At 37.4% G+C, this 22,537-nt stretch overlaps 1 protein-coding gene across 3 annotated transcripts in view; it reads right to left on the bottom strand.

The window, feature by feature from the left end:
• Taf3 (TATA-box binding protein associated factor 3) overlaps nucleotides 1-22,537 on the bottom strand; it is a 131,003-nt gene that overhangs the window by 19,724 nt on the left and 88,742 nt on the right. For 2 of the 3 annotated variants that reach the window (XM_048367917.1, XM_048367918.1), the window contains 2 exons: nucleotides 14,469-16,294; nucleotides 4,253-4,335 (listed from right to left, as the gene is read on the bottom strand). In XM_048367917.1, the coding sequence (XP_048223874.1) occupies nucleotides 4,253-4,335; nucleotides 14,469-16,294 (1,909 nt within the window). Of the gene's footprint in view, nucleotides 1-4,252; nucleotides 4,336-14,412; nucleotides 16,295-22,537 lie in introns of all 3 variants that reach the window. The other variant, XR_007214032.1, reaches the window with a different exon arrangement.

The following is a 22,537-nucleotide window of genomic DNA, read 5'->3' as shown; positions in this document are numbered from 1 at the left end:
CTGCCAACTAGAATATCTGCTGTGAACTTATGCCAGAAGGAATTTAGCCATCATTGACAGCAGTTTCATTCTCTGACAGGCATCATAAATAACTGGTGAATCACCTGGTCAGATATACTATTAGGTATTCATGGCCAAAAACGATAGCCAAGCATCTTGGGAAGTTGAAAGGGCTTCTATTAGCCACCCTTTCATGGTGAGGTTGGGCAACACAGGCTGGCAGGTCCTAAGAGCATGGAGAGTGGTTCAATTTGTCTACCACCAGCACAAGACATGCATCTGGGCAGAAGATCTCTCCATCTACTGGAAGCATGGGGAAGGAGACACCAAAAGAGAAACCCCCTCTCTAGCACTTATGACAGGGCAGTGTCAGAGGAGACACTAGTGAAATGTGAAAGAAAGGATGAGCATCAGTATGTCCCCTAAAAATGTTATGCAAATTTACATTACATTTTTCTAAATACTTCACCAATATTTAAAACTACTTTTGTACATAAAACTCCTTTGGCAAAGTTTTGAGCTTTGTAGTCATTTGAACCTGGAAAACCTGCAGGTCCCATTCTGCTATATCTGCCTTGACAAGAGATTCTATCATTTTATTCCACTTACATTCTTCACAGAAAGGAATAAAACAACAAATTCTGGGGCTGGGAATATGGCCTAGTGGTAGAGTGCTCGCCTCGTATACATGAAGCTCTGGGTTCGATTCCTCAGCACCACATATAAAGAAAAAGCCAGAAGTGGCGCTGTAGCTCAAGTGGTAGAGCGCTAGCCTTGAGCAAAAAGAAGCCAGGGACAGTGCTCAGGCCCTGAGTTCAAACTCCATGACTGGCAAAAAAACAAAACAACAACAAAAACAAACAATGTATGCTACCCGTTAGCCAACTCTTTCTACATTTGCTCAAAATAGAAGAGCTCAGAAAGTAAGATCAGGAAAATAAATAACACAAGAGTTGTGCTGACACTCACTCATCCCTGCACGGTACACATTCCATTCTCTGCACTCTAGGCCACAGAGTCCATGGGACCCCAGGATCCTGAGCAACAGAGCTATAGGCAGTGCTCCTGGGCAAGCTGAAGTCTACTTTCTCCCTTGCTATCAATATTTCACCAGGAGGCTTAAATATATTGTTTCCCTACTCCTATTTTACAGGTATTGAGATGATAATTTCATGGCTAGGGTTTTCATTTCATCTTCAAAATGGACTAAAGGTATTCTAGATATCCATAACTGGAAGACATACTAATATGAGATTTTAGAAAGACATCTTGAATTTTAAGGCAAGGAAAGGGACTGTTTTCTCCATAGATCTCTGTAGGAAACAGTTCCAGGAATGTGTAATTGAGGGAAAAACAAGTTACCTCTCTCTTGCTTCAAGGAATATTAATAGGAAACAGAGGAAACTAACCTCAAAGTCCTTTCTGAATCAAGGGTAGGTCTTTATTTAAGATCCAGAAACGAAATACTGTCTTAAAGATCTTCCAATGAGAGGGTATAATTTGAACCTTGTAAAGCTTTTTCTTTTTCTCATAATTTCAAAGGACTCTATTTTCTGCTTGTCCTTCAGCAATAAACACTCATTCCTACCCCCTGGACTAATTCAATCCTCTCAATTTTGAATCCCAGTCTGCTCATTAATTTCACTTTAGAAGAGTATTAGTTCACCCCCAAGTGTGTACAAACAGTAACTAAAGGTACATTTATATGGATCTTTACCACTTTTCCACTATTACATCCATGGAATAGGCTGCGCATCCTCATACTACAATCATCGAATATAAGTGAAATTCAAAAATCACATAATTTTAATGTAACAAATATTCCCGTAACTTATTCACCAGTTAAAAATGCAAAATCCATTCTTAGTTTGTAGGTCACACAAAAACAGTCAAGTCAGGGTGGATGGGGGTGGGGTGGAATGGGGAGGGGGGAGTAAAAGTTCCAAGGCTAGCTGACCCCTGATTTAGTCCCCTCAGAGCCTATTACTGAATAAGTTATTTTATACATAGAATTCTAACAATTTGACTTGCATCTCTTTCTCTTACACTCTCTTGTTTTAATTTGAAATGTAGTGTTATTTCACTTAAATAATTTATTGGGTCATTGTAAGAATTTTTCTTGCATCTACCTTTGTTAAACAATTATCCTTCATGTTATTATTAATCTGAATGCTATCATGTGAGTTATTTACCTAGATATCTGAAGTTTACATTTATATAATGTACTTCCAAGGGCAATCTGTCTAGAATCTCTGGTTATTATAATTTCTTTCAAAGTAGACATTTTGTTCCTGAGTAATAAGATCTGTTTCTCACATCTTCCAATATCTTAGGTGTATAAATGATATATTAAAAGGAGAAAAATAGTTGGCAGAATAATTCAAAGATGCTTAAAGGCTGAGAGAATGACTATAACTTCCTATATCTTACAATAAACCTTATTACTCTAAAGGGACTGAGCAAGTCAAACTTCCATGTGAGAAGTAAGATTAAGTGCTGATAAACTACTGAGAAAGTAGGAATTAAATATGAACTAGTAAGAGAAAAATAGGTTGTGAATGATGAATAAGAACATCTTCTCCTTATAGAAATGAGGTTAGACAGAATTTCCAAGGAGATGGTATCGATGTACTTTGGTGGGTCTATGCTCTACTAGTTGAGACATAAGAACATTTATTCAAACTTCAGTCAGACTGACAGTAAGAACAAGTATCTGGTTTTAAAAGTGCTGAATCTAAATGTGTGTATGGGGTGGGGGGCATGCATGTGCTCGGTGTCAGTCCTGGGGCTTGAACTCAGGGCCTGGGCACTGTCCCTAAGCTTCCTTTCCTCAAGGATAGCGCTCTACTACTTGAACAACAGCACCACTTCTGGCTTTTGCTGAGTGGTTAATTGGAGATCAGAATCCCAAGGACTTTCTTTTTCTTTGAACCATGACCCTCAGATCTCAGCCTCCTGAGCAGCAAGGATTACAGGAATGAGCCACCAGCATCTGATGTCAATCTTGATATTTTTGCTAATATTTTCTACGTGTACTGTCAGTGCCATTCCCCACTGTCTACATCTCTATATGAGAACAACAAAGAACAATGTGGAAATTTTCTGTAGAACAGAGTAAGAAAAAAGTGAGGCATCTGGATTTTCTCCTTTCAGTCTTTATAGGAGTGTGCATTCTCCTGGAAGCCATGTCAGCTCTGGGCCACCTTTATCGCCACCATGCTGGCCTTTGTCACCACACTACATTTGGGCTGACAAAAAGCAGTTACATGAAATATAAGCAAACTAGAGAGGAAACAACCACAAGAAAACAAAGCAAATTTTCTGTTCTTCACCTACCAAATAAATTCATGGATCTTACTCTCACTTTTATGGCTCAATGAGAATGGAAACGGAATGCCTTGTAAGCCTGGTTTCTATATAATTTTGGTTGTTTGCAAGGTAAAGGACTCCACTTTCAGACTTTCCAGGAAAAAATAAGGTAGTAAACCTGTACTTTATTGTGAATTTCATCTAACTGACCTACAGAAGCTTACTAGAAGAGGGTACTTTTACTATGATTTACAAGAGTAGTATATATACATATATTTGTATGTGTATATATATTAAATACACACACACACTTTATTAGGACCGTTGAAAAGCACTGAAGATCTTAATAGTTTTTCAAAAATAAAAGAAAAAAACCCAACTAATTTACCTTAAAGAAAAATGGGCTGATAAAACAGTTCTGTGGAAATTGAGATGGACATGGGATTTATATTTCTAGTTTTTTTTTTAAATAAACAGCACCAACAAAATGAGTAGAAACTAAAATCTCCATTGTTACTATTACCTATGGCTTAACTAAGTCTGTGGCAATATCTTGTTTTATAGAAACAGAATAAAACATACCCTTTCTGAATCTTTATTCTGTCACAGTGAAAGATAATTTGTACTTGAGAAGGTATAACATGATGTCTAGGTGGATGAACTATGGCAGTTTAAGTTCATCCAAAACAGCTACTTATTTTTCTGATAACCAAGACAATAAACACTAGGCAGAAACAATGTCACAGGTTAGTCTTTAAAAAAGAAGAGTAAGTTTTTAAATACAGAAAATAAAAGCATTACTGAGATGAAGACACCAATAAAAACTGAGACCAAAGACTTCTCCAAACAAAGTCTGACCCTATGTGTTCACACTGGAAGTTTTATAGGACAGGGGAAAGGAGGTTAAGTTTTCCTTGTCTCATTGATTCACATTTATACTCACATCTTGTCTTGTCCAGCACCAACTCGCAGAGTCAACCTGGGGATAACTGGACTTGGGGCTGGAACGACTGGTTCTACTTTTATCTGTAAAAGTTAATACATTACAGTTAATTTTTCTCCTAAAAAAATGGCACCTTCTACTTCTCATACTTTCCTACAAGTTTAATAAACAAGTGTAGGCCACACATATGGCTAAAATACTAGACATAAAACAACCGGGGTTGGGTTATCAAGTGAAGGCTACTTGATATCATAAGAAATTCCATGGATTTGACTCACATTGGATAAATATGGTAGTTATGTTTTATTAATTTGGATTAATTTCTCAGGTTTAGATTATTGGTTAGAATGTTTTTAACAAAAGTCCCTGTCACCACAGCATGTTAAAATATTTATGCAATTGCCAGAGTTAGGTAAATAGAAAAAACCTGCAATGGTAGCTTTTCTGTAAGATAAAGTGCAACTACTTATGCAACTTGACAAATGTTAAACTCATAATAAGTTTGCTTTATTGTGTAAAAAAGCTGGAATGCCAAGTATAATTACAGCATTGTACTATTTTATTTTTGGCCAATAAGAAAAATATTTGTAAAAAACAAACAAACAAAAAACCCAACTCACTATATTCTTTCTAGAAAGGATTTGTGGGAAAGACAATGACTGCTGGAAAAAGCTGAAGAACTCACAAATGTTTGAGCTATCAGAAAGAAAGGGGGGCTGGGAATATGGCCTAGTGGCAAGAGTGCTTGCCTCCTACACATGAAGCTCTCGGTTTGATTCCCCAGCACCACATATATGGAAAACGGCCAGAAGGGGCGCTGTGGCTCAGGTGGCAGAGTGCTAGCCTTGAGCGGAAAGAAGCCAGGGACGGTGCTCAGGCCGAGTCCAAGGCCCAGGACTGGCCAAAAAAAAAAAAAGAAAGAAAGGATAAAATTAAGTATAGTATTACAGGTTCTCTTATACTTTTTGGGTTGAGGATCTTAACAGTATAATTTATGTGTGTGTGTGTGTGTGTGTGTGTGTGTGTGTGTGTGTGTGAGTCCTTGAACTCTGGGCATGGGTGCTTTCCTGAGCTTTTTTGCTCAAGGCTAGAACTCTACCACTTGAGCCACAGTGCCACTTCCAGCTTTTTCTGTGATTAATTGGAGAAAAGAGTCTCATGGAATTTCCTGCTGGGATTAGCTTCAAACTGCCAGCCTCCGATCGCAGCTTCCTGAGTGGCTCAGATTACAGGTGTGAGCCACTGACACCCTGCCAATCAACATTTTGGAAAAACAGAGTAAACAAAAATTCTGTAGCACAAAATTATTTTTTATGTCAGAACTTTTCATTGTAGGTTTGATGGGCACTTTTGATGGGATACTTCTTTGTGGTACAGAGCTGTTGCAAGCACTGTTGGTGTTTGTGTCTTGGAATACCCCATGTGGTCCACTGTCGACTGCTAGTCACTTGACAGCTGGCTGCAAACCACTGACTTACATATTTCAAGCTCAAGAATTAAATAAAGGAAGAGTGCTGACGTCATAAGAGGGAATGGATACTGCTCAATATCTTATTATATCATGTAGTTATTTCTACATGGATCAAATCTACTACCTTCTCATATGTCTCTTCCTAGAGGTTTATTTTTTATTTGCTTTTTATTTTAGTTCATCATCTTATCAGAATCTGCTGTGATTGTTCTCTTGAACAGTGTCAGAATATAGGGTGTGCTCCATAAACAATATGTTGAATTAACAATTTATCCTGAATATACCCTCAATTCTCTTCTTCCTCGAATAAATATTCTTTATTCTCCCAGGAGCAACCTAACACTATCCTCCAGAGCACTGAGTAATAAAAGAATCTTAAAACCCAACTCCGAGTTCACTGTGCTTCAGTACTACCTGTCCAATTAGAGTTCACTCAGATAAGGGCAAGCACTATGAAATTTTAATCTGTTACTATGTCTAGTGTCTGTCACAGTAACATGTAAGAAGTGCTTATGACATATTTAGAACATGGACATAAAACAATGGTTCCATACCTTTATCTCTTTCAAGATCATTTCCACCCACTTCCTTCCCTCTTGTTGCATAGTAAAAGTCCAAAGGTAAAGATTCTGAGGCTGCTAGGCAAATGATTTCCTTTACTTCACCTCCCTACAAGCTATATAGCCATACAATGATTACTAGAGTCCACCTCTTCTAGTCTTAAGAATGTTCTCCCTTAATAATTTACAGTATCTTCAATCTTTCTGTTCCATTACTCATTTTTATGGGGTTCATTATTGTATCTAGTTCTTAAACCTTATTTAAAAAAAATATTGCCTTCTCTTCATTCTTTTGCTAACAATCTCTCAAACTTTTTAATCTTCACTGTCATCTATTTACTTTGCTGTGATTATTTCTTCATTTCTTATTAATTCTTCAAACTATTCCAAACTGGTCATCTGCCTCAACCATGCCACCAAAGACCATTTTTTGTAGATACCAGTTACTTCTTAACGTCTCTGTGTCGGTTCCCTGTTGGTGTCACAGCTCCTTCCAGCTCTTCACAAAGACTTCTACTTTTGCCTGACCTAACTGGATCCTTTGCTCTTTCCACTCTGATTTTGTTGTTGTTTTCCTATGATCTCATCCATTTCCATAGATCTTAAGAGATTTTTCTCTATGTCATGTCTTCCAATTCCCCATTACATTGTTGGTCCAAAACACTAAGCTTGAGATATAATCTTGCCTACTGAACATTTTCAACTAGGTATTTCATACATATTTAATCTCATAACATCTTAATCTTTTTCCCCTTCATATGGTACTTGGAACTGAACCCAGGATCTTGCACATGCTAGGCAAGCACAGCATTATCAGAATCTTCATTTATATACATTCTCACAACCACTCTTTATATTGTGTCACTATTGGCTAAAGTCTTTCTCTCATCAGTCCAGCTGTCCAGATAGTATAAAACTGATTTTCCTCAAGAACTATCTCATAGGGTCCAAGCTCATCAGGATAAATATGTCTCCAAACATAATTTCTTTCTAGGAAAAGTTTTCAAATTTCATTCTACTAGCATTTTGAAATGTAAGGTAAATTACTGTGAGCCTACAATGTTATAACATACAAAATCTTCTTGCTCAATTTACAATACTTTTATGAAAAACACAGAACCTTTTTCCCCCAAGCTTTATTTAAAAAAATAAGGCCATTTCCTTTATTAAAAAAAGTCTGCTTTACTATTATTGTGCTTTCCTTACATGGCAATTGTAACTTACAATTGCATAGTATTTCAAAAAGTCTGCTCCATATACATTAACCAACCTGATTTACATAACTCTAAGATAGATGTGGAAGGTTTATTATTTCTGCATAATAAAGAACTCATGAAGAATTAGTGGTTTGCCTACTTTCAAACTGGGAAGACGATAAGTGGCCTAAATTGAGACCTGCTGACACCAAACTCATCTCCTGTTCTCTGATATAGCTCCTTGACTACCTGACACATTTTAGGTCCTTTTTCTTATAATGTTGATGTCCTGCCTGGAACTCCTTATTTCCCTTGCCAAGATCAGATCTCTTAAAATAAGTAACATCACTCACAACATGATTAGTTGTAAATGTTTTGTTTTCCTCAGAAAAAGTTGTTTTTTTTTTTTCCTGGAAGGCTATGAAAATTGGAATTAATTTTGGCATCATTCCATCCAACTAAACTAGCTGGGATTTTGCTGCTTCTTAAATGGCCTGGCAAGGCAAGTGGATCAAGACATAGTCTCCTTAAGTCCTACCATTAAAAAGTTAAATGATATACCAACTGGTTCAATTAATGAACAATTCTGTGACCTCAGCTCAAAGTTTTATCTGTAATTATAGTGACTATGTATCATTTAAGCAGAGATACTTCTGGTAGGGAAAGAGGGAGCTATTAATAAAACCATAAAGTAGATATAAACTTGGACTGTCCTAGGCAAATGAAGACAAATAGTAACCCCACCTACAAACTACTCAATACTTTAACTTTAGCCTTAAAGACATTAAGTCAGATTTATTTTGAAACTATTAATGGAAGGGGAGCAAAAGATGAACAAGAGATTTTGAAAAAGCAAAAATTTATCAAGAACATTAATATTACAGCTATAGAAAGTACAATCTCTAAAGATTTCTTCCTAGATGTTTTTGTTTATGTGAATGTTTATGAAAATAAAAAGATGCTTCCTATAATTATAAGCAATTTTTCACATGCCCTTCAAAGACAAAGTGAATGACAATGACTTCAATTATTTACACAATACGACTAATGCCATCTTTTAATGTCACAGAGCCCAAATCTAGGGATGGCATGAGCCTGTAAGGGTTAAAATAAAAGAACTGCTCTTTGGAGTAATGCTGAGAATTGGGGCGAGCAGAAGAGCATTTACAGTGGATTACTAAGCTTCCCAATTCACCAAAGAGGTAAAGTCCAGCAATATAAGACTCCTTTGTAGCTAACTAAAAATACATTGTCAGTGGATTTGTCCAGTTTTATGTATAAGCAATACTTCTTTCACCTGAACTAATACTAGTAGTCATATAAGCCCCTTATTGCCATGTGCTGCATTTTTTTTGCTAATCTTCAAGGATTTAGCTTCTTTGCCACATACCTCAGGGCACCAACTGATAAAGCTCTAACTCTCCATTTTTCCAGGACACCAGCAGTGCGGCCTTGCAAAAAATGAAAATCGCTCAAGAGATTTAAAGGAGAAATTTATTTTTAAAATCCTGACTTGAAGCAAAGAGGTGGATTTTTAAAAAGCTTATCTATAAAGAATCAGTTTAAATTTAAATTCTATCTTGGAACTCTTTCATGCATTCCGGCTTTAAAGTTTATCTTTTGACAGGGACTTTCTACAAAGGTAATGGGCAGCTTTGTCAATATAATCTGTCCAAGTTTTTTTTTTATTTTTTTAATGTTAAAATCCTTTCATTAAAAAAATCCATCATCATATATATGTACTAGCTAGGGCCTGTAGCTAGGCCAGAAAACACTGGCTCAGATTCCCATCTATGCTGACATGTCAGAAAACCCCATAAACACTGAAGTATTATTTTTGGATGCTAAACCATGCCTGGTAACCTTTTTGTTGTCTTTCTTAGCAATGAAAGTCTTTCCATTATTTCCATTTAGAAACTGTCTAAAGCATCTCTGCACAGCTATTTAAAATTATCAGAAGACGTGTGGTTGTGGTTAAGTATAGCAAGGGGTGTCCAGTATGGACAGTGAGACAAACTCAAGTCTTCAGCAAGTGCTCAGAATGTATTCATCAGGAGGCTGGCGGGTAGTGACTCGCAAACTTCTACAAATTCAAGCATATTCATAAACATTAAGCAATTACTTTCCTCTCGGCAAAAATATAAGAATATTTAAGAGTATTTCTCCCTACTTTACTGTGTTATCTTATTACTGAAAACTCCTTCATATTACTAGTTATGAGAGGTGAAGAAGGAAGGCTAGATGAGCCCTTTTGTTAAAGGAACCAATGAGACTACTAATCATTCACTGAAGAATAAACTGTTTAAGTTCAATGAAAGAGAATTTGGGGCTAATCCTAAAGGATTTGGGGATAAGGCTCTAATTATTCAGATGACTGAAGTCAGTAGAGCTTTAAGGGCATCCCTTTTCTGCTCTTCAACACACAGTGGGAGCTCTCCAAGGTCCCTTCCAGGACTTGACATTTTATCAAGTTCTGATGGCTCCCTCCTTATTCCTGTATGCTAACTCTCTTTCCCAGCTCCCTAGTGTCTTGTTATGTGGACATGCCACAGTGGATAGAGTATAGCCTGAGAAGGCTGTGAGGGGTGACACAGAATCTGAACTTCAGTCATAGGACTTGGCCAAGCCACGTGGCTTCCCCTCACTGCTGCGGCAGTCACTCAACCTTTCTGTGCACTTTTCTCAATTGTGAAATAAGACAGCAACACCAAACCCACAGAGCTGTGGGGGGAAGTAAATTATGGAACTTTGGCCAGGTCTAGCTTTGAATGTAGTCAGTAAATGATAGTTGCCAATATCATTTCCTATCCAGGTTAGTTCATTCAATAGGCAATGTTGATGTAAATGAAACAATTCAGCTATCAGAATGATACGATTTTGAGAGTCCTTTATATGGGTTTTCAACTATAAGCAACTTGTGCTTATTCACAGATTGCTAATTAGCGTCATTGGTTATATGTAAGAAAAATTTAAACTGTCAATCATTTTTTAATAATACAGACTAATCAGTCATCTCTTAAGTGTCTTCCATGAGAAGGCGGAAGAAAGACCTTTTCACTAACATACATATGAGAGAAAGAAGAAAACTCTTGTTTTCAAACCAGGGGAAATTATAATGGTGTTGCCTTCTACTATGAATGAGTCTGAAACAGAAGAAAGTGGGCAGGCAGGGTTAGGCAGTGGTTGGGTCGGAATTTGCACCCAGGACAGTGTGATTGCTGGAGCTCATGCTGCATGCCGACTGTGTGCCAGACTTCTGCCTATTTATCTCTGCATGATGATGTCATCATTTTTGGCACTGTCCAGTGCCACCAAGATCAAATCCAAATAAGTATGTGCTTAAAATATAAAAACACATTCCCCAGGAAAAAAGGTAGATTTTTGGCTCATCTTGTAAGACTAGTGGTAGAGTTGGGTCCAGCAATCCAGAGAGACTGAATTTGATCCCTAAAGCCATATGCACACAAAGGAAGTAAAAGATTATAGGCACAATTGTCTAGGCCACTGATAAAAGTAACAAGATGTTTACTTTTTTACTTTTCCCCCCCACCACAATCCTTCAAGAAAAAATTAAAATACCAACAATGAATTTTTGTTAAAATAATTCTGTACATTCATATTCATTTAAACACCAAAGACGCATGGATTAAAAGAAATTAAGTAATGCATTGCAAACACTGACTGGTATAGAAATAAAACTTTTAATAGAAATTTTAAACTACGCTGTAATATACTATTAGTTTGGTTACTGCTAAAGCTATTATATTGTTCCTATGTGGTCACCAAAATTGATTTTAGTAGGTTTTTCTTAACAAGTTAGCTTGGTTCCATTTAAGTAAATGACAAAACAGATTCTCAAGCTCAACTAATTCATATTACTGTTCACAAAAAGGGCCTTAAAAACTTGCATATGCTAACTCAGTTCCTCCATTTCTAAATGGAGGCAAGTAAAGTAGTTAGGCAAATCAGTTATAGCCTACTGCTGACCTGTTCAAATCTTCTTGCTCCTGTTCAATTGCTTACTAAGTGCGTTATCTTGGTTAAGATTATTCATCTAAAGCTCGGCTTTTCATCTTGAGTTATAATCATTTCTGTATCTACCCTACAAAGTTGTAGTAAGGACTTACACAAGCTTAGCGTGGTGTTCAGCCCATAGTAATTGCTCTATGTTAACTATTACTATTCTGTTATTTTTAGTAGTATCATTGTCTACTTTAAAGACAAAATATCAATATATTAAAGAAGCTAAAAAAACAAACAAACTCATGTTCTAGATCTTCTGCTGAAATCAATCTACAGCCCAAAGGACCTTCCACTCACCAAACAAACCGCAGTTTTAACTATAGTATCTATATTGGTCCTTGATATTGATAAGTGTGGATAAGACTGGCAAAAATTTTAATAGAGGTAGAGAGGGTTTAAAATTTTTCCTTCTTCTATAGATTCATAAAAAAAAAATCATAGACCATGTGTAACTCCATTTCAGGTATGCTTTCAATTACCTCCTTTGCTTTGTATTTAGGGAATTAAGTAGTGTTGAAAAAGAAGTCTTCATGTTTGTATTAGCATTTCCGTGGTTTCCTTACCTATTCTTACAAAAGATTACAATCTAAAAGAAAGTAGAAACAATTGCTTTTTAGAGTCACAGCTGACTCACCTGTTGCCTAAAATAGTTCAATGAAATGCCAAACTCTAAGTCTCTACCATTTTACAGGTTAGTTCCATTACCACCATTGTGCCAGGCACAGTGCTATTATGCACCTCTTACATGTTCCTCACTTAACATGGAAACAAAGTGCCCAATTTCTCAAAAGTCAGGATTTGAATTGAGGTATAATTCTCAAGTCTTATAAGACAGCTGACTTTGATAAACTGCCACCTTTTGTCATTTCTCTGATCCACAGCCTATTAAAACTGATTCAAGGGCTTGTATTCGTTTCACCAGGTGAAACCTGGGCTAGTATTAACTGAGCTTTTGCCTCCTACAGATAATATGAAGGACTTTGCTGTCCTGAAGTCAGGAGGCTGTGTGGAAAAGCATGGACTGCTGCTCTTATAAATCTAATCTGATGGGCTTCTCTCACATTCATAACCACTGTTGAAACAATGCCACTGCCTTTGCAAAGCTAAGATGGTGATGAAAGCAATAGCAGCACATTTGGCTTATTAAGGGATCAGTTGCCAAGTTACTAGGAACAAGATGGATGAATAACCAATTGCTGTTAGACAGTATCTCTAACAAACACTTCAATAGGTGAACTCTAAGTTACTAGTTTCTTGATCTTGATTTTGGACAAGTCTCAGGCCCAATTTCTTTTGATAAATGTTAATAACACATTCTGGATCTGTGTGGAAATGCTGTAAAAACCACATAAGTACCATATAAAAACAACATGATGATAAAATGGTTTCAAGGAGTTGGGTTTCAGTGTCTAACTTACCAATGTTCAGTTATACCTTCATTTAGTATAGCTGGGATGACAAGTATGTACCATCATAACCAGCTTTTTATTAGTTGAGATGGTCTCCCTGTGTGCCTGGGCTTGCCTGTAAAATCACAACCCTTCCTATCTCCATTTCCTGAGGAGCTAGAATCACAGGTGTGAGGCATGTGCCAGGCTCTACTTTTTTTCTTGTCAGTCATGGGCCTGGGTGCTGTCCCTGAGCTCTTTTACTAACACTCTACCACTTTCAGCCACAGCTCAAACTTTCCTGTCCAGGCTGGCTTTGAATGAGATCCTCAGATCTCAGCCGCCTGAGTACCTAGGATTAGAGGTATGAGCCACCAGCACCAGTCTCTGGTAAGTTTGAAGTTTAAAATATTATAGCTAGGAGCAGTGGTTCATGGCTATAAATCTAGCTAATTGGGAGGTTGCTATTGGGAGGATCATGGTTTGAGTCTAGTCCAAGTAAAAAAGTTGGTGAGATTCCATCTCAACCAGTAAGTTGTGTATAATGGCATATGCCTATCATAGGATTACCATCTCGGAAGGCCTGGGCAAACATAGAGACCCTATCCAAAAGTTATAAAAAGAACTGGGGGTATGGCTCAAGTGGTAGAACACCTGTCTAGGAAGCCAAATTCAAATCCTAGTATTGCTCCAAAAGTCATTGCAAAATTATCAGCAATAAATTTGTTATAGGTCAAAGATATACTTTTATTATGTGGAGAAAAGTAGTAGCTATTGTAGCCAAGTCAGAAAAAAAGAAAACAGAGGGATTGGCTGTCAGCTCTGTCCATGGTATCTGAACACCAAACTACTTTTGTTTAGAGGTTTAAAAGCAATGTGTCAATTGACCACTTGATTACTATAATAATTTCAAGACCTTGGAGACTCCTTGTTGTGCCTGCAGGACTATGGTCTAGATCCTATGAAGTGCAGTGTCTACCTCTTTTCTCTGGAAATAATCTAACTGTTCTTTGGATAAACTTTATAAAAGCCAGATTTTCTGACACGATAAAACATTTCTGCTCCGTGGAATTACTTTCTATCAAACACATTGTTGGATCAGCTTAAATGTTTAGTTGAGATATGCAGCAGTGAGTTCTAATTTGTTATAGTGGAAATGGGAGGGAGAGGTGATATTAACAGAAAGCACTGCAGACAGACACAAGCTAATGAAATGCCAGAACACCTGAAAAGCCAGAAAACCTGAGCTGGTGATCCCTCCATTAGATTTATTATCCACTGAGGGTAATCTTAGAAACATGGCTACTGTCTTTCTCATTGATCTAACAGTCTATATAAAATATTATGAAGTAGACTTGATATGAATAAAAATATTATTAAATGGACTTTGACCATCCAGCGGGTCTGAACAACTTTATGGGTATCAGAATTAAAATTAAACTGGGTAACTTCATTACAAACATCTCCCCCATTCTGGGTGATTTACATCCAAAATACAGATATAATTGCTGGCTTTGTTTACCTGTATTTTTCACTATGACTTTGTTCAGATAGTCCCGAAAATGATAAACTGCTTACTTTTTCATGCTTGTGTTTCTCCTTTTCTTTTTCTCTCTTCTCTCTCTCCCTTTTCTCTTTCTCCCTTTCCTTCTCTTTCTTCTCCTTTTCCTTCTCTTTCTCTTTCTTTTTCTTCTTCTCCTTTTTGTCTTTTTTCCTTTCTTTCTCCTTAGGTTTCTCCTTCTCCTCAAACAGTTTTTCAGGGAGCATTGGAGACAGGGCAGGCAGCATGGAGGGGCCCCTCACCGTGGCAGGGCTGAACAGAGGCAGTACCATCTCTTTCGGGGGCAGTACCAGTGGTGTGGGTGGAGCCTTTGTCTTATCCTCTCTCCCTTTATCCTTTGCTTTTTCTTTTTCTCTCTTCTCCTTATCCCGTTTGCCCTTTTCTCTATCTTTCTTCTTGTCTTTATGCTTCTCTTTCTCCTTCCGTACAATTCCATCTTTCAATCTCACTTTTGGATCAACATCTTCAAATTCTTTTATTTTAAACTTATAGGGATCCGAATCTTCATCTTTAAGGAACTCCTTCCATGGGTATTTTGTTTCCTTGCTAGCTTCTTTCTCTTTGTCCTTCTCTTTCACTCTGTCCTTGTCTTTACTTTTTTCTTTGCTCCTGTCTTTTTCCCTCTCTTTATCTCTTTGCTTTTCCTTCTTTTTCAATTTAGTCTTCAGCTCTTTCTTCAGTTTCTTCTTTACTTCCACTGATGAGGGTGTCTTGGTTTTGTCTTCATAGACTTTGTGGAGAGGTTCGGGAGTGGGAGGAGAAACTGAAGGAGAGGAGATGTAAGGAAAGCCAGGAGGCATATTGGAAGGTGTTCCCAGTTTTGCCTTGCGTACAACCTCATCAATGGAAGCATCCATCGTCCATGAGTTATCAGAACTTGAAGTTCCACCTGAAAGAGGCAGAGGAGTGGATCCTGACTTTGTGAAATTGTTAGAGGAAGTAGATGCTTTGGGAGTAGTACACTCTGAACCTGAAATTCTCTTAGGGCTCATAAAAATGTCTCCTTCAGATTCGGATCCAGAAGAAAATTCAAAAGGATCTGGCTCACGTTCAGCACAGGCTCGGGCAATCACGGCATCTATAGAGTCATCAATGGTTTTATCTGTTACCAAAGCCTTTCTCGGCTGAATGTCATTATTAAGTTTCCCAATGTCAGGAGGAGGTGGTGTTTGTTTTACCTGGATGGTTTCTTTACACAGTTTTTCATTTATTGGAGCTGAAGGAGTCCTATTTGGTGTGTCAGGTCTGACAGGTGGTTGGGGAATATGTGTCATAATCTTGGGGCTCTTGGGACTTTTGGGGCTCTTAGAACGTCCAGGTGATTTTTTTTCTTTGGAAACAGGTTTTGGTGACCGAATAGGGCTTCCGACCATTGCTGGGGAAGGGGTGGTTTTAGGTGATTTACTCTTCTGTCCTGGAGAACTAGTTTTAGTCTTTGCTTTAGGTGGGAATGTCTTTGTTTCTAATGGTTTTGCAGTTGGCATTTGGGATTTTGCCACTGGAGCTAACATCGGTGGCTCTGGTGATGGAGGTGCTAGGTCTGAACTGTCTTGCACATGGACCGGGGAAAGCATCGGTGGGATCTTTTGCGTATTTATTGAGCTGAGAGGCTCTCGAGCTTCCAATAATACTACATCTAGCGTGTCCCCTTTAGTGCTTAACAGTCGTGGTCGCTTCATGGCCGGCATTTCTTCAGCTTCAGGACTGTCCAGTGGTCTCTTACCCAAGAAGTTCTCATCATTAATGATTTCCTCCTCCTCCAGTTCATCATCTTCCTCCAAGGGAACCTGCATGGCTTCGGCTGATGTGCCCCCATCAGTAGGCACCTGCTCTTCTTCTTCCTCTGGGAAAGGAAGAAAGAAGTATTAGTGAAATGTACCAAAGACTAACAGACAGAAACTGTGCTTCAGAGATGATTCTAGAGAAGAAAGGGAATTATTGAGGGTTTCAAATAAAGTAGTAACTTTTCAAGGATTTTCCCAATCTGTACATTTTTATGAGTGGCAATCAGTGACAGCAGGTGTACAACAATATTGACCCATGTCCTAACTTCAGGATCTGGACTTTGCTTATAATTTCTAGTTTGTCTTCTCTTGCTTCTTTAATTCAGTTTCTAACCCAAGTAAATACTGTAAATACCCAAGTAAATATTTATATTTCTATATCCTTCCTGCTAGCTCGTGTTTTCTTTCCCCCCTTACACACACACACACACACACACACACACACACACACACACACCTCAAAACAATCAAGAAATGGATTATATGACTATGATCCTCAGAAAAGACAGAAAGGCATATTTTTAGCACTTTCGCAACAAATTTTAGTTCTATGGAGAGTTCATATCCTGCTTCTATCTGCTACTTTGTGTTGATGTCACCTACTTGGAAAGGCAGTATGGTCCAATGCAATACATTTGGCTTAGACCTCTGAAAACAGGGTGCTTTACCTGGAGTTTTGGCACTGTAGAGCAATGGCCTTAGGGATCTTCTCAAACTCCTTGAACTGCTTCCTAGCCTTCTTTTCAAAAGGAGCTAATGTTACTTGCCCTCCTTGACCGAGTTGCTAAAAAATTAATTATTATTATTATTGTTATTGTTACTAGTCCCGGGGCTTGAACTCAGGGCCTGGGTACTGTCCTTGAGCTTCTTTTGCTCAAGGATAGCACTCTACCACTTGAGCCACAGCACCACTTTCAGCTTTTTCTGTTTATGTGGCACTGAGGAATTGAACCCAGGGTTTCATGTATGCTAGGCAAGCACTTTACCACTAAGCCATATTCTAAGCCCCATTTTTTTTTGCATATGTTAACTAAATACAAAGTACACAACGATAGGGCTGAAAGTTCTATAGGAGTGTTAGTACCACAGATAGATACAACACTACAAGAGTTTGAAAGAAGAAATTCATATTATTTCACTTTCAAGCTTATTTAAAATATTTGGAACCAGGAATGGTGAAGGTCCAGGATGAAAGGTTAGATGACAAACACATGGAGGTGTGGCACAGGAAGAATAAAAGAATCAAAGACTAATTTAATTGGTCTGGAAACTAAGTTGGGGAACAGTGCAAAGCAACTTTAGTAAAGCTGTATCCAGATCTTATGATTTCTGAATTCCAGAAGAAACATGACCTCTAATATACTAATAGACAAGATGCTGTGATACTTTCAGGAAACAGAGAAGAAAATGACTGGGGTACATGTTAGGGAAATTATACGGACAGGACCACGGGTAAGTGGGGATGGTTGATAACAGATACGAAAGGAGAGGGGAAAAGTTTGAGGTTATTATGAAATGATTACAGCTATAAGCTATTGGTGCCTGTAAAAAACCTGAAAAAATTAAGAACAATAAGAAGAAAAATACTTGAGTAATTTTTTTTTAAATGGTTGTGGGGTTTGAAATCAAGGTTTGGGCACTGTCCCTGAGCTTTCTTGCTCATGGCTAGAATTCTACTTTGAGTCATAGATCTACTTCCTGGCTTTCCTGCCTGGGCTGGCTTTGAACTGTGATCCTCAGATCTCAGCTTCCTGAGTAGCTAGAATTACAGGTATGAGCTACTGGATCATTTTTATTTAGTTAGTTTAATTTAACTTTTATTCCTTAATGAGAAATTATTACAGGCAATGGAAAGTATAAGGCAAAACAATCTATGAACGCTTCTGGGACCACCACCTCACATTATCAATATCATGCCAGTGCCTTTTGTCCCTTTCCTATTCGCCACTCCTGCCCTGCTTTCTTTGCTCGCACTCCCAGGTAACTACTATTTACTCCCAGGTAGCTATTAAAAAAAAAAAAAAGAACAGAACAAAACTTAAGATAAAAAACCCTCTATCTTTCCTTTCATTCCATTACAGTTTTATTAGCAAGTATGAATACAGCTTTCTTGTTCATGAACTTCACACAGATGATTCCACACCATAACATTCTTCTCTTTTCACCCAACATCACATTTCCTCAGATTCTCACCCACGTTGAGGCAGGTACTGTGGTTCATTCATTTTCATTGCTGTAGGAATGCCCTACATTTAATAATCCATTTTCTTGATAGGGAAGTTTTCCACTTCAGTGAATACTTTTTGTTTTAGAAATACTAGTGACTTAAAATAAACAAATACAGTTGATGTAGCTTATGTCTATTAAAACATCAACTCAGCTGACGGTACATAATGAGCTTCTTGGTTTACATGGGCAATGTTAAATTAAATCTATGTTCTACGGGTTTACAAATAAGGTAAGTATATATTGGTTACTGAAAAAGTGTTTCTTGTGGGTACAGATTAATTACAGTTTGATAACTTTTGGATAGCAATAAAGAATTTATAAAATATTCAACAAGTGTCTTAATATTTTCCCATGTTCATCTTTAGAAACAGTTTTACTAAAAACATTAATTTATTCAAAGGAAGTTAAAGATTACACAATATATGATATTTCTACTGTCTAAATATGTTGAAACTGGAGAAAAAGACTCTTCTGTACACATGTGATAAACAACTATTGGAGAAATCAGTAATTCAAGGAAAATTGACTTAGTTGTAAGATTTTAAGGACACTCCTCAGCTTCTTTCTTGACCCAGCAGATACACACATTAGCATCACCTACCATGAGAGCACAGTGAAAAATCACTAGAGATGAGTATTCAAACTTCTAAATAACAATACTGGTCAACAACAGAGATAAACATTATAAAATTAACCTTCTAATACTTTGTCATTAATGGTATTCATCAAATAATACCATAAATTATGATATAGCTCCTATACTTTTAAGAGAAAAAAAAAACACTAAAAACAAGAAAATGAGGAACGATACTTCAGCCAGTATAGAAATCCCTTGTCTCAAAATATTTTAACTTACTGAAGTTGCAAATCTACTACCAACATCCTATTTTTCATACAATCACTAATGTAAATGTTATGAAGTGCATCATAGAAAAAAGTTCCACAAGAACTAACTTTACTAAATACATTTGCATACAAGGTACTAGATCTATGGTACTAGGGTCATCTGTATCTAACTAAACTGTCCTCCAAAGGACCACGTAGTTGAGGACTGGCTCTATGTGGGTGCTGTTGGGAAGTGGTAGACACTTGATGAGGTGGGTTGGGCGGGAAGTCTTCAGGTGATTAGGGGTATGCTCTCAAAAAGGAAACGTGGAGCTCCAGGCCCTCCCTCTCTCTATCACTTCCTGACCATGAGGTAATGAAAACACATGTCTGGCAATGTGTTTGGGCCATGATGTTCTCCTTTACTACAGGCTGAGAGTATCAGGGCCAATCAATCATACATGGACCCTCTAAACCACAACAAGCCAAAATAAATTTGTTCTCTTTATAGGTTATTTCATATATTTGTTATAGTGAAGGAAAATTGCCTGACACATACAGTATGCTTTCTTTTCATGTCCTAAAAGGGATATAATGTGAAACGAATTCTTTTATTAATTCTTTCAGTCACATAAAACAAAGAAAATGAATACATAGTAACATCCATCTTTTAAAAAACTTCACAAATGTTGATGGGTCAGGAAACTACAAACTTCATTAATGATACAAATAAATAATCCCATTCCCTACATTTCCCTCAAGAGTAATGAGAAAAACATGCGTCTCAAACAGAAACAAAACAGGCAATAAGGTCTGGCTACACCACAAGGATTTTGGTGAGGTTAATTCTAAGCTACTATAAATATTGACTTAGAACAAAATATCTTTTAAACTAGAATAGTAAATGCCTTTAAAGAAACACTATAATCTAAAACGCTCATAGACATTAGGAAAAAAAGGAAATTGTTTGCACATGGCATGAAAGCTTTTTATCTCATTTAACTACACAGATGCATGCAGCCTTAAAAATTCAGTCATGTGTTCACAAACTAAGCAGAAAATACACTTCTATTTTTCAACTTTAATGAAAAGGACAGTAAACTGCTATCTACAGGCTAGCCTTGAACTTACTATGTAGTACAGCCTAGATAGGAACTTGTGATCCTCCTGTCTCAGCCTCCTCAATGTTGAAATTAAAGTTGAGATCCCTTTTTATTAACCAGTAATGAAAGAATTTTAAAAAGGCTATTCTCTTCCAAAAAATCTTCATAGTATCTGGATATAAGACACATTTATTGTAACCAGTTTGTTGATGTGACTCAATGACTCGCTGAGTCATTAACTTATGGTATGCCATCTAAATGCCACTATAAAGAGCTTTTTTGGCTGGGCACCCGGTGGTGGTGGTGGTGGTGGTGGCTCATGCCTGTAATCCTAGCTACTCAGGAGGCTAAGATCTGAGGATTGCAGCTCAAAGCCAGCCCTGGGGCAGAAAAGTCATGGTGAGACTCTTACCTCCAATTAACAACTCAAAAACCGGAAGTGGCATTGTGCCTCAAAGTGGTAGAGTACTGGCCTTGAGCAAAAGAGCTCAGGAACAGTGCCCAGGCCCTGAGTTCAAGCCCATGACCACCACCAACAACAAAAGAGCTTCTGTTAGATGGCACAGATAGCGAGTAAAATCAGATACAATTTTCTGTTCAATTCAATTTCTGTTCAATTCAGTTTTCTGTTTAGTTCAAGTGGTAAACCAAAGATCTGTACAAAGTTCATGTGTAAGATGGAAATGAGAGTAGAAATAGAAAGGCTGACTAGAAATGAAACCGGACTGAAAATAACAGTGGGACAAGTTCCCAGAGCCACAATTCAACTAACCACAGCCCAGTCCCAAGACCGAAGCTTTCTCTCCTGAAAAATGTAAGCATTGACATTAACCACCTAAGAACGGAATGTTTTTTATTACTAGTGCCATCTTTACGTGTAGTTGAACATGTATGTGGGGTGATCTAAAGGGAAGGGCAGAGCTAGTCCTGCTTTGAAATATTCCTGTGAAAAACACACAACAGTGATTGAAATTCTAGCCATTTGGTTTTATGTCTGAGATAAGGGTAATATCTGTAAGATGCTGCTACCAAAATACTGTTAAGACAGTGAAAGTAATGAATAAAGTTAGCCTATTTGGGGATAAGAAGATAGAGAATATAGAATATATGTAAAATACTTTGATGGGTTGTTGAGGATTAAATGGATTGAGGAGGACATGGGATTTCCAGGAAGGTCAAGGTCAACAGTAGGGAAGATGCTATTGCAAAGAGGAGCCTGGGCGAGTTGGCAAACAACTGCTATCGACTGATATGTGTACCTAGAAAGACCCAGTGTGATTATAAACAATGGTAATCCATTCCAACATTTGGATTTTTAGCTCTAACTGGGACAAAAATTTAGTTCCATTAATATTTTTGCATAAAATATGTTTTAAACTATCCGGTCTACAATGCAACAGAAAGCAGTCCCTTAAAACACAATTCAACATGTGTTAGTGGGTATGTTTTAAAAATAAACCCACTTACTTAAAAAATGGCTTTACTAGCAAAGACAAGACAATTAGGCAGTGACAATTTATAGAGATCAATCACTAACACAACAAATTAATAATAGAGTGCAGATGATGTGTTATATATATCAAATACACACTGACCTGTAAAAAAGCACTCTTTCACTAACATTCTGCACAATAAAAAACTAAAATGCTATATAAGCTAGGCAACCTGAAATGACACCTAGTATTATAAATGGCCTAATCTATATGTTAATACTGTTGTATCATATAACCGCAGCAAGACTAAGATAACAATATGACTTCAAGGTTTCTATGGCTACATCCTGGGCTAACGTGCCAGAAAGGGCTGGCTGCTGACACCACACAAGCAAGCTGAGTGCTTCTTTTTGGTTATTTATGATATGATTTATGATAACGACAACATCTCCTATTTTCTCTCCTCCTCAGATACAATAAATTGCTATCGTTAATCACCCTTCTTGGCTCAACTATGATTACAATAGCATAATAGGGCCTGGCTATGGTAATACTGTGGGCCTTTTTTTATGTAAGAAATAAATACAAGTAGATCTCTTTAGACAATGTCAATATCTCTAATATTTTAATCATCTTCTTTTAAGTCTCTCAGTATAAATTCTGTTACAACCGAAATTCCATATCCAGGATGTAAGCCCTTGGTGTGAATCAG

This window comes from Perognathus longimembris, chromosome 18 (assembly GCF_023159225.1).
Source record: "Perognathus longimembris pacificus isolate PPM17 chromosome 18, ASM2315922v1, whole genome shotgun sequence".
NCBI lineage: Eukaryota > Metazoa > Chordata > Mammalia > Rodentia > Heteromyidae > Perognathus > Perognathus longimembris.
This window is presented reverse-complemented; position numbering and strand designations above follow the sequence as displayed.